The sequence below is a fragment of the Monodon monoceros genome, unplaced genomic scaffold, assembly GCF_005190385.1.
Source record: "Monodon monoceros isolate NGI ecotype Baffin Bay Population unplaced genomic scaffold, NGI_Narwhal_1 Super_Scaffold_18, whole genome shotgun sequence".
Taxonomy (NCBI): domain Eukaryota; kingdom Metazoa; phylum Chordata; class Mammalia; order Artiodactyla; family Monodontidae; genus Monodon; species Monodon monoceros.
In genome coordinates this window covers 42,139,749-42,152,262 of record NW_021703774.1, presented here as the reverse complement: position 1 = coordinate 42,152,262, position 12,514 = coordinate 42,139,749, and the positions used below count along the sequence as shown (strand labels likewise).

The window sequence follows — 12,514 nt, the reverse complement described above, 5'->3', positions numbered from 1 at the left end:
TCCTTTTGTTAAATTGTTGGGACAAGTAGTCATTAGATATATTCAGGCATCAGATTTTTTTCTTTTCTTTTTTTTGGCTGTGCTGCACAGCTTGTGGGATCTTAGTTCCCCGACCAGGGATTGAACCCATACCCTCAGAAGGGAAAGCACAGAGTCCTAACCACTGGATTGCCAGGGAATTCCGAGGCATCAAATATTTTAAAATGTAAAATATTTAGGGATCTGCCAGTTGAGAAGCCAGCTTTTTCCCAAACATTTTCTGTTATGAGATGGCACATGGGAATAGGAAGCCCATTCCAGCTTTGAATCTTCCCATTTGTTAGACTGGAAACTAAATATTGAGCTCAAACTCAGCTCAAACTTCATATTGAGCTGTATTCTTGTTCTTTTAATTTCCATTCTTCCTTGGTGCTTTTGCCCTTTGGAGATAAAAACCGTAAATCTAGTCTCATTTTAATAGCAGCTTTCATGTATTTCTTTAAAACAAGCAGACTGTGTTTTACCCATGTCTCATTTTTCTAACTAAATATCTTAAGAAGTGACCTCATTCAATATAAAATGTTTTCCAGGCCCACTTTGGGAAAGACTCCATTTGAAAGTGGAAATGGGGATGTGTTGGGATGTGGTCTGAGCAGTGCTTTCATTGATAGAATGCACAGCAATTACATTAATTGTTTAGAACCCAATTGTCTTTTTGACTTAAAACTGAACTACAGTTCATCGGGGCATGTATAAATTCCATTTGTACTAGGATTCTTGATTATTTTATTAACTTCAAAGTAGTATTTCTATTCATAGAATTCCACACATAGGAACTGCTGTCTGGGTGGGACCAGCCCATGATTTTATCGCTAGTAGCAATGAAAATTTTTTTAAATTTAATTTAATTTTTTATACAGCAGGTTCTTATTTGTTATCTATTTTATACACATCAGTGTATGCATGTCAATTCCAACCTCCCAATTCATCCCATCACGAACCCCCACACTTGCCTTCCCCCCTTGGTGTCCATACGTTTCTTCTCTACATCTGTGTCTCTATTTCTGCCTTGCAAACAGTTTCATCTGTACCATTTTTCTGGATTCCACATATATGTGTTAATATATGATACTTGTTTTTCTTTTTCTGACTTACTTCACTCTGTATGACAAGTCCAACCACATCTCTACAAATGACCCAATTTCGTTCCTTTTTATGGCTGATCAATATTCCATTGTATATAAGTACCACATCTTCTTTATCCATTTGTCTGTCAGTGGCCATTTAAGTTGCTTCCATGACCTGGCTATTGTAAATAGTGCTGCAATGAACATTGGGGTGCATGTATCTTTTTGAATTATGGTTTTCTCTGGGTATATGCCCAGTAGTGGGATTGTTGTGTCATATGATAATTATATTTTTAGTTTTTCAAGGAACCTCCATACCGTTCTCCATAGTGCCTGTATCAACTTACATTCCCACCAAACAGTGCAAGAGGGTTCCCTTTTTCCACACCCTCTCCAGCATTTGCTGTTTGTAGATTTTTTGATGATGCCCATTCTAACCAGTGTGAGGTGATACCTCATTGTAGTTTTGATTTGCATTTCTCTAATAATTAGTGATGTTGAGCAGCTTTTCATGTGCCTCTTGGACATCTGTATGTCTTGTTTGCAGAAGTGTCCATTTAGGTCTTCTGCCCATTTTTTCATTGGGTTGTTTTTTTTTTTTAATATTGAGCTCCATGAGCTGTTTATATATTTTGGAGATTAATCCTTCATCCATTGATTAATTTGCAAATATTTTCTCCCAGTCTGAGGGCTGTCTTTTCGTCTTGTTTATGGTTTCCTTTGCTGTGCAAAAGCTTTCAATTTTCATTAGGTCCCATATGCTTATTTTTGTTTTTATTTCCATTACTCTAGGAGGTGGGTCACAAAAGATCTTGCTGTGATGTATGTCAGAGTGTTCTTTCTATGTTTTCCTCTAAGAGTTTTATAGTGTCTGGTCTTACATTTAGGTCTTTAATCCATTTTGAGTTTATTTTTGTGTAAGGTGTTACGGAGTGTTCTAATTTCATTCTTTCATGTGTAGCTGCCCAGTTTTCCCAGCACCACTTATTGAAGAGACTGTCTTTTCTCCTTTGTATATCCTTGCCTCCTTTGTCATAGATTAATTGACCATAGGTGTGTGGGTTTATCTTTGGGTTTTCTATCCTGTTCCATTCATCTATATTTCTGTTATTGTGCCAGTACCATATTGTCTTGATTACTGTAGCTTTGTAGTATAGTCTGAAGTCAGGGAGCCTGATTCCTCCAGCTACGTTTTTTTCCCCTCAAGATTGCTTTGGCTATTCGGGGTCTTTTGTGTCTCCATACAAATTTTAAGATTTTTTGTTCTAGTTCTGTAAAAAATGTCACTGGTAATTTGATAGGGATTACATTGAATCGGTTGATTGCTTTGGGTAGTATAGTCATTTTCACAATATTGATTCTTCCAATCCAAGAACATGGTATAGCTCTCCATCTTTTTGTGTCATCTATGATTTCTTTCATCAGTGTCTTAGTTTTCTGAGTACAGATCTTTTACCTCCTTAGGTAGGTTTATTTCTAGATATTTTATTCATTTTGTTGCAATGGTAAGTGGGAGTGTTTCCTTAATTTCTCTTTCAGATCTTTCATTGTTAGTGTATAGGAATGCAAGAGATTTCTGTGCATTAATTTTGTATCCTGCAACTTTATCAAATTCATTGATAAGCTCTAGTAGTTTTCTGGTGGCATCTTTAAGATTCTCTATGTATAGTATCATATCATCTGTAAACAGTGACAGTTTTACTTCTACTTTTCCAATTTGTATTCCTTTTATTACTTTTTCTTCTCTAATTACTGTAACTAGGACTTCCAAAACTATGTTGAATAATGGTGATGAGTGTCAACATCCTTGTCTCATTCCTCATCTTATAGGAAATGCATTGTTTTTCACCATTGAAAAGGATGTTTGCTGTGGGTTTGTCATATATGGCCTTTATTATGTTGAGGTAGGTTCCCTCTGTGCCCACTTTCAGGAGAATTTTTATCATAAATGGGTGTTGAATTTTGTCAAAAGCTTTTTCTGCATCTATTGAGATGATCATATGGTTTTTATTCTTCAATATATTAATATGGTGTATCACATTGATTAATTTGTATATATTGAAGAATCCTTGCATCCCTGGGATAAATCCCACTTGATCATGGTGTATGATCCTTTAAATGTGTTGTTGGATTCTGTTTGCTAGTATTTTGTTGAGGAATTTTGCATCTATATTCATCAGTGATATCGGTCTGTAATTATCTTTCTTTGTAGTATCTTTGTCTGGCTTTGGTATCAGGGTGATGGTGATCTTGTAGAATGAGTTTAGGAGTGTTCTTTCCTCTGCAATTTTTTGGAAGAGCTTGAGAAGGATGGGTGTTAGCTATTCTCTAAATGTTTGATAGAATTCCCCTGTGAAGCCATCTGGTCCTGGGCTTTTGTTTGTTGGAAGATTTTTAATCCCAGTTTCAATTTCGTTACTTTTGATTGGTCTGTTCATATTTTCTATTTCTCCTGGTTCAGTCTTAGGAGGTCATACCTTTCAAAGAATTTGTCCATTTCTTCCAGGTTGTCCAATTTATTGGCATAGAGTCACTCGTAGTAGTCTCCTAGGATGCTTTGTATTTCTGTGGTGTCCATTGTAACTTCTACTTTTTCCTTTCTAATTTTATTGATTTGAGTTCTCTCCCTCTTTTTCTTGATGAGTCTGGCTAAAGGTTTATCAATTTTGTTTATCTCTTCAAAGAAACACCTTTTAGTTTTATTGATCTATTGTTTTCTTTGTTTCTATTTCATTTATTTCTGGTCTGATATTTATGATTTCTTTCCTTCTACTAACTTTGGGTTTTGTTGTTCTTCTTTGTCTAGTTCCTTAAGGTGTAAGGTTAGATTGTTTATTTGTGATTTTTTTTGTTTCTTGAGGTAGGATTGTGTTGCTATAAACTTCCCTCTTAGAACTGCTTTTGCTGCATCCCATAGGTTTTGGATTGTCGTGTTTTCATTGTCATTTGTCTCTAGGTATGTTTTGACTTCCTCTTTGATTTCTTCAGTGATCTATTGGTTGTTTAGTAACATATTGTTTAGCCTCCATGTGTTTGTGCTTTTTACGTTTTTTTCCCTGTAATTGATTTCTAATTTAATAGTGCTGTGGTCAGAGGAGATGCTTGATTTGATTTCAGCTTTCTTAAATTTACCACAGGTTGATTTGTGACCCAAGATGTGATCTATCCTGGAGAATGTTCCGTGTGCACTTGAGACGAAACTGTAATCTGTAGTTTTCGGATGGAATGTTCTATAAATATCAGTTAAATGTATCTGGTCTATTGTGTCATTTAAAGCTTGTGTTTCCTTATTAATTTTCTGTCTGGTGATCTGTGCATTGGTGTAAGTGAGTTGTTAAAGTCCCCCACTATTATTATGTTACTGTCTGTTTCGTCTTTTAGAGCTGTTAGCATTTGCCTTATGTATTGAGGCACTCTTATGTTGGGTGCATATATATTTATAATTGTTATATCTTCTTCTTGGATTGATCCCTTGGTCATTACGTAGTGTCCTTCCTTGCCTCTTGTAACATTCTTTACTTTAAAGTCTATTTTATCTGATATGAGTATTGCTACTAGAGCTTTCTTTTGATTTCCAATTGCATGGAATATCTTTTTCCATCCCTTCACTTTCAGTCTGTATGTGTCCCTAGGTCTGAAGTGGGTCTCTTGCAGACAGCATATACATGGGTCTTGTTTTTGTATCCATTCAGCAAGCCTGTGTCTTTTAGTTGGAGCATTTAATCCATTCATATTTAAGGTGATTATTGATATGTATGTTCCTATTACCATTTTCTTAATTGTTTTGGGTTTGTTTTTGTAGGTCCCCTTCTTCTCTTGTGCTTCCCACTTAGAGAAGTTCCTTTAGCATTTGTTGTAGAGCTGGTTTGGTGGTGCTGAATTCTCTTAGCTTTTACTTGTCTGTAAAGCTTTTGATTTCTCCATCAAATCTGACTGAGATCCTTGCTGGGTAGAGTAATCTTGGTTGTAGGTTCTTCCCTTTCATCACTTTAAATATATCATGCCACTCCCTTCTGGCTTGTAGAGTTTCTGCTGAGAAATCAGCTGTTAACCTTATGGGAGTTCCCTTGTATGTTATTTGTCATTTTCCCCTGGTTGCTTTTAATAATTTTTCTTTGTTTTTAATTCTTGTCAATGTGATTGCTATGTGTCTCGGCCTATTTCTGCTTGGGTTTATCCTTTCTGGGACTCTCTGTGCTTCCTGGACTTGGGTGGCTATTTCCTTTCCCATGTTAGGGAAGTTTTCGACTATAAAATCTTCAAATATTTTCCCAGGCCGTTTTTCTCTCTCTTCTTCTCTGAGAGCCCTATAATGTGAATGTTGGTGCATTTAATGTTGTCCCAGATGTCTCTTAGTCTGTCTTCATTTCTTTTCATTCTTTTTTCTTTATTCTGTTCCATGGCAGTGATTTCCACCATTCTATCTTCCTGGTCAGCTATCCATTCTTCTGCCTCAGTTATTCTACTATTGATTCCATCTAGTGTATTTTTCATTTCAGTTATTGTATTGTTCATCTCTGTTTGTTTCTTCTTTAATTCTTCGAAGTGTTTTTTCTTTAATCCTAGGTCTTTATTAAACATTTCTTGTATTTTCTCAGTCTTTGCCTCCATTCTTTTTCTGAGGTCTTGGATCATCTTCACTATCATTATTCTGAATTATTTTTCTGGAAGGTTGCCTAGCTCCACTTCATTTAGTTGTTTTTCTGGGGTTGTGTCTTGTTCTTTCATCTGGTACATAGTCCTCTACCTTTTCATTTTGTCTATCTTTCTGCGAATGTGGTTTTTGTTCCACAGGCTGTAGTAATGTAGTTCTTCTTTCTGCTGTCTGCTCTCTGGAGGATGAGACTATCTAAGAGGCTTGTGCAAACTTCCTGATGGGAGGGACTGGTGGTGGGTAGAGCTGGGTGTTGCTCTGGTGGGCAGAGCTCAGTAAAACTTTAATCTGCTTTTCTGCTGATGCATGGAGTGAGTTCCCTCTCTGTTTGTTGTTTGGTCTGAGGCAACTCAGTTCTGGAGGCTATAGGCTCTTTGCTGGGGCAAATGTCGGACTCCAGGAGGGCTCATGCCAAGGAGTACTTCCCAGAACTTCTGCTGCCAGTGTCCTTGTCTCCACAGTGAGCCAGAGACACCCCCCACCTCTGCAGGAGACCCTCCAACACTAGTAGGTAGCTCTGGTTCAGTCTCCTATGGAGTTACTGCTCCTTCCCCCTGGGTCCTGATGCACATAGTACTTTGTGTTTGTCCTCCAAGAGTGGAGTCTCTGTTTCCCCCAGTCCTGTAGACATCCTGCAATCAAATCCAACGAGTCTTCAAAGTCTGATTCTCTGGGAATTCCTCCTCCTGTTGCCAGACCCCCAGGTTGGGAAGCCTGATGTGGGGCTCAGACCCTTTACTCCAGTGGGTGGACTTCTGTGGTATAAGTGTTCTCCAGTTTGTGAGGCACCCACCCAGTGGTTATGGGATTTGATTTTATTGTGATTGCACCCCTCTTACCGTCTCATTGTGGCTTCTCCATTGTCTTTGGATGTGGGGTATCTTTTTTGTTGAGTTCCAATGTCTTCCTTTCAGTGATTATTAAGCAGTTAGTTGGGATTCTGGTGCTCTTGCAAGAGGGAGTGAGCACACGTCCTTCTACTCCGCCATCTTGAACCAATCTCCCAATGAGATATTTCTTGACAGGAAAAGATGCCTGATGTGCTCCCGCTCCACACACACATGCACAATAATTCAATGGATACTTATTGATTGTATGTTGTATGCCAAATACTGTGCAATGAACATGTAGTAGAGACCTATTTAAGACAGAGCTTACGATTTAGTGGGAAAGGCAAATTTTTGGACAGATAATTTCCATACCTTTTTCTTACTATTAAAATTCAGTACTGAGAATTATCCATGAACTTATTTTAACATTTTGGAAAGCTCCTTCTAGTTTATTTCTTTCCATCCCCTGAAACCAAAAAATAAAAAGCCAATAATCTATAGCATTTTATGTTGGCTCAAAAAATATCCTCTTCCCATTTTAAGAGGCATATCCTAGTTCTGTTCTATTTGAAGGTATTCAACAGGTTCATTCTAGCTATATTCTTATGGTAACTGATGTAATAAAAATAATAGCACCATCTTACACTTGTGCAGGAAGCGTCGAAACATTTTCTCATTTGGTTCTCTCAACAATCTAAAGTTACATTATTCATAACTAATGGCAGGGATAGTATTGAGAAGTCCTTTCTATACAACAGATTTATAGCCTCTGGAAAGACATCTTTTAATACCCCTTTTTCTGTGGATATTAGTAATTCTTTTTTTTATTAAACCCAAATTGGCCCACTGACAGGATGGATTCCTCCCATAAGTTTGGTTGGTTCATATAGTATTGAAAAAATAACCTGAGCCCCACATCCCATTTGTAGATGTTTCTTAAGCTGACCACAGTTGATTGGCCCCTGGGTCCTGCTGTCCACCTTGGATAGGCATTCTGTCTTCAGTTTACTATAGCCTGCACTTGTCACAAATGCGCGTTAATTTTCACCCAGGTTTTCCTTAACTTTGGCCTCTGATTCTGAGGCCCAGACAGCCCCAGAATAATGAATACACATCTTCATATTTTTAGATCTCAGGAAGTTTTTACGATATTTGAGTAATGACTTTGGTATACACTGCTTCTTTTTAATGAAGAAGGGAAACAACCATGCCAAGACAATTCTTATGGTTGTTAAAATGATGTATAGCAGGGTCCCCAACCCGTAGGCCATGGACCAGTACCAGTCTGTGGCCTGTTAGGAACAAGGCCACACAGCAGGAGGCGAGCTGCAGGCGAGTGAGCAAAGCTTCATCTGTATTTACAGCTGCTCCCCATCGCTCGCATTACTGCCTGAGCTCCGTCTCCTGTCAGCATTATGGTGAGTTGTGTAATTATTTCATTATATATTACAATGTAATAATAATGGAAATAAAATGCACAGTAAATGTAATGCGCTTGAATCATACCAAAACCATCCCCCCTGCCAATCTGTGGAAAAATTGTCTTCCACAAAACTGGTCCCTGGTGCCAAAAACGTTGGGGACCGCTGACTTACAGGATTTCTCTGGCAGTCCAGTGGTTAAGACTCTGTGCTTCCACTGCAGGGGGAACAGGTTCAATCCCTGGTTGGGAAATTAAGATCCCACATGCCGCGTGGCACAAATGATGTAGAAAGTAGGCTTATCTCATGAAAAATAGCAAAAATTTATTTATTGAGATACACCTATAATTTAGGGTCTTCATGGAGCTATGTTACATTTATTTTTAGTATATTTTTAGGTTAAAAATAATCTGTCACTCAAAAATTATTTTGACTTTGTTTGCATTATATATAATACACTTCCATTTTATGACCCTAATCTGACTAATATATCTATCCTAGGTCACTGAAATGATTCTGGAAATGTCTCTTGAAGTTTGGTAAGTCCATTTATTTCGTTGGATGGATCCACTGACTGATTTTAATTGTTAAAGAGTACACTTTTAATATATGAAATAACTCTGACACCTTTGAGTATCAAAAATGCATTAAATGTACTTTGGTTTTTTTTAGCTCTCTCCTAATAACTACAGTATTAAAAAGAAAAACTAATATTCTTTGCTTAGTTTTCCAGTAGTTTGGTAGTTAAATCATAAATGTCAGAAGAAGAGCCTTTAGAAGGGGCTCTTCCTCAAGTTAAATATATATTCCCATAGAAATAAATATAGCTATTGAAGCCTATTTTCATTGCTGATTCAGATAGGTATTAAAAAATATGACAGTGAACATACACAGGAAACTATACAAGGAAAAACTGAAAATTGAGACTTTGTTCATAATGATCATCAGGAAAACAAATGGTTAAGTCCCATGATGTGTGTTGCTCTTTCAAAGTGGTCTCCAAAGATGAATGTTGAAAATTCATTTATTTATTTTCATATGGTGAGTCTCAGGGGAGTCAGGCCTGCCTTGAGAATTAGCTCATCTCTGACCTCATGCTGAGGTTGATAGATCCCACCTGTCTTAACCTCTCTGCATCTCTTTGAACTTCCCTGTTGAAGTGGGTTTTACCAGAGTTACTAGTACACATTTTATTTACACGAACATCACAAAATTAATGTAGCATTCTCATTTCTTATGATTTGCTAAATGAATGATGATGGATACATTGACATTGGGTTTAGGTATTTCTCTTGTTTTGATCCCCAGAAAATGTTGGTTCAACTTAAAAAATTATTACATAAATTACTACTGTCATTCAATATATGTCAGCATGTATCAAAGGACAGTCCAACTTTTTTAGTTGTGTTATTTTCAATTACATCGATTCTTGCTTACAAGTGGTATATTTTGGCATGAGATTAGAAATATTTTTGTTACTTGACTATGAAAATAATGCTATTTGTTTTAATGGGAAATGATCTCCACTGGTGTAATTAGGACAAAATTATGCTTTAATAAAGCAGAGTTATCAAAAAAATGTAGGTAAAAAAAAAACCTCAGCTAAATGTATACATAGGTCCAGAAGCAATTTACTATATATTTACAGTGAACTTTAATCAAACCCTATTTTTATATGTTAATTTGTCTTGACTCTAAAATGAAATGTTGGATTTCCCTCGTGGCGATTAAGAATCCGCCTGCCAGAGTGAAGTAATGCAGAAAGAGAAAAACAAATACCGTATGCTAACACATATATATGAAATCTAAAAAAAAAAAAAAAAAAGATACTGATGAACCTAGTGGCAGTGCAGGAATAAAGACATAGACATAGAGAATGGACTTGAGGACATGGCGGGGGAGGGGAGGGGGAAGCTGGGGCAAAGTGAGAGTAGCATCAACATATATACACTACCGAATGTACAATAGTTAGCTAGTGGGAAGCAGCAGCACAGCACAGGGAGATCAGCTTGTTGCTTTGCGAAGACCTAGAGAGGTGGGATAGGGAGGGTGGGAGGGAAGCTCAAGGGAGAGGGGATATGGGGATATATGTATGCATAGGGCTGATTCACGTTGTTGTACAACAGAAACTAACACAGTATTGTGAAGCAGTTATACTCCAGTAGAGATCCATTTAAAAAAAAAAAGAATCCTCCTGCCAATGCAGGGGGCATGGGTTCAATCCCTGGTCCGGGAAGATTCCCACATGCCATGGAGCAACTAAGCCCGTACACCACAACGACTGACCCCACGCGCCACAGCTACTGAAGCCCTAGTGCCGAGGGCCTGTGCTCGGCAACAAAAGAAGCCGCCACAATGAAAAACCTGCACACTGTGATGAAAAGTAGCCCGCGCTCACCACAACTAGAGAAAGCCTGCGCACAGCAACGAAGACCCCAACACAGCCAACATAAATAAATAAAATAAAGTAAAATAAAATAAATAAAATGAAATGTTCATTAAAGAAAAACTCAATTTTTCATGGACTGTCTTCCATTAAATATAAAATAAAATCAGGAAAGAAATTAGAGAGTTAAAGATAGTACATAAAAGAAGACACACACAAGCCATACGTCTGTTACTATATTTATAAAATTGCTCAACATATTTTGAATTTTCTTTTAGATATTTTTGTACTGATATCTTCTAAAATCTATGTTAATTGCTTTATTTGTAGATCTTTTAAAAATCATGCTTCTCGTGCTTAATGTAAGATAATGATCAACATAGTACATTACAAGGAACATGAGTTCCAGAATGAGAAACCCTGGATTTAAATATCTACTTGCTAATTTTGTTAACAGTTGAAAGATTTCTAATTACTTTTTTACTCATTTGTAAAATAAGAAAAGTACTTTATATCCATTGTGATGATTTAGTGAGGTGTTCTTCCTAAAGAGCATGTATTATAGGAATTTTTTCCACATGTATACACGTTTGTGGTGGTACTGTTTGTAGTAGTTAAAAAAAATTGGACATAATGTCAATATTTATGGATACATAAATTGTGCTCTAATTATATAATGAAAATACTCCATAATAGTAAATATATTTGAATTAGTTCTACTTATAAACACAGATGAATCTCAAAAACAAAATGTTCAATGGAAAAAAATGATTTGCAGAATACATACAGTTGATAGCATTTATACAAAAATTAGAAACCTGTAAAGTGACTCTATATATTATTTAGACCTAAATGTATAATGTAAAATACAAGGCTACTGGGGACATTGGTTCATGATCTCTATTTTATATACAGTTCATCCCCAGACCTCCGATTTAGTATGGCTCTGTGTGACCAGGAGAAAGCTTTCCGACAACAGAGAAAAGAAAACATAAAGGAAAACATGAAGAAACTCCTGGGTCCAAAGAATAATGAAGGCTTGTATTCTACACGTGATGTGAGTTGGAAATTTTTCAAATGATATTGCAACTTAATAATAATTTTGTTTGTACTTTCTCCCAAATTCCACCCAAATGTGACAATATTGAGATTAAGCATTATTTCTCTATCTTTTTAAGATAAGGTAAGTGTTTCATAAACAGAAACTCTTTGAGGAAGATCATCACAAATGCTGCCCATATTTGGTAATATTTATCAGATGTAGATTTTAAAAGAGGAATAGGCAGACTGATGCACAAGATGTTCATTTCATTAGTAAGAAAAGTTTAACCTATAAAAGGATATAAAATGACCATTGAATTCATTTTAATACAGACTAAGATTAAACAGTTGTGGGACGTATCATTACTGAACAAGAGCAAAATGTTGTAAATCTTAATGACAACAATTAACAAAAAATGTTCTTAAAAGATGTGAATAGGGAGATAAAAGGAAATATTTCAAATTATTACTATTTCATAGCAGGAAGTGAAAAGATATCATCCAAAATTGACCAACTAGTTAAAACAATAACCTCCACATTTTAATATTTTCATAATCTTAATTATAGAGAGATGTTAAAATTACAATATTTTCATCAACAAATATTGAAAGTACAGTCCTTCAATTGTACTTTAATTTCTTTTTCTTCCCTTAAATTCCAGCACAGTAAATGGCATTTATTATTCAGTAACTTGTATTTCTACAATCCAGTTTTTGTCTATTTGTCTATTCATTTATCTCTTCACTCATGTATCTATGTGTCAGTCTCCCTATCTATCTACCTACCTACCTACCTGTCCATTCATCCACCCATCCATCCATCCATAGGTCTATCCTTCTTTCTGAAATCTACAAAAATAAATTGCTGCTATAGTTAATAATACTGTATTATATATTTTAAAGTTGCTAAGAGAGTAGACATTAAAAGTCCTCATCACAAGAAAAAAATTTTGTAACCATATGTGGGGAGAGATATTAACTAGACTTATTGTGGTGATCATTTCACAATACATACAAATATCAAATCATTATGTGGTACACCTGAAACTAATATAATGCATGTCAATTATACCTCA

General features: G+C 36.1%; 1 protein-coding gene across 1 annotated transcript in view; it reads left to right on the top strand.

Moving 5' to 3' along the window:
- The window catches only part of PLA2G4A (phospholipase A2 group IVA), a 153,025-nt gene that overhangs the window by 75,212 nt on the left and 65,299 nt on the right, over positions 1-12,514 (top strand). Inside the window, exons 6-7 of the mRNA XM_029229716.1 lie at positions 8,513-8,550; positions 11,313-11,454. Coding sequence (XP_029085549.1) covers positions 8,513-8,550; positions 11,313-11,454 — 180 coding nt within the window. The remainder of the gene's footprint in view (positions 1-8,512; positions 8,551-11,312; positions 11,455-12,514) is intronic.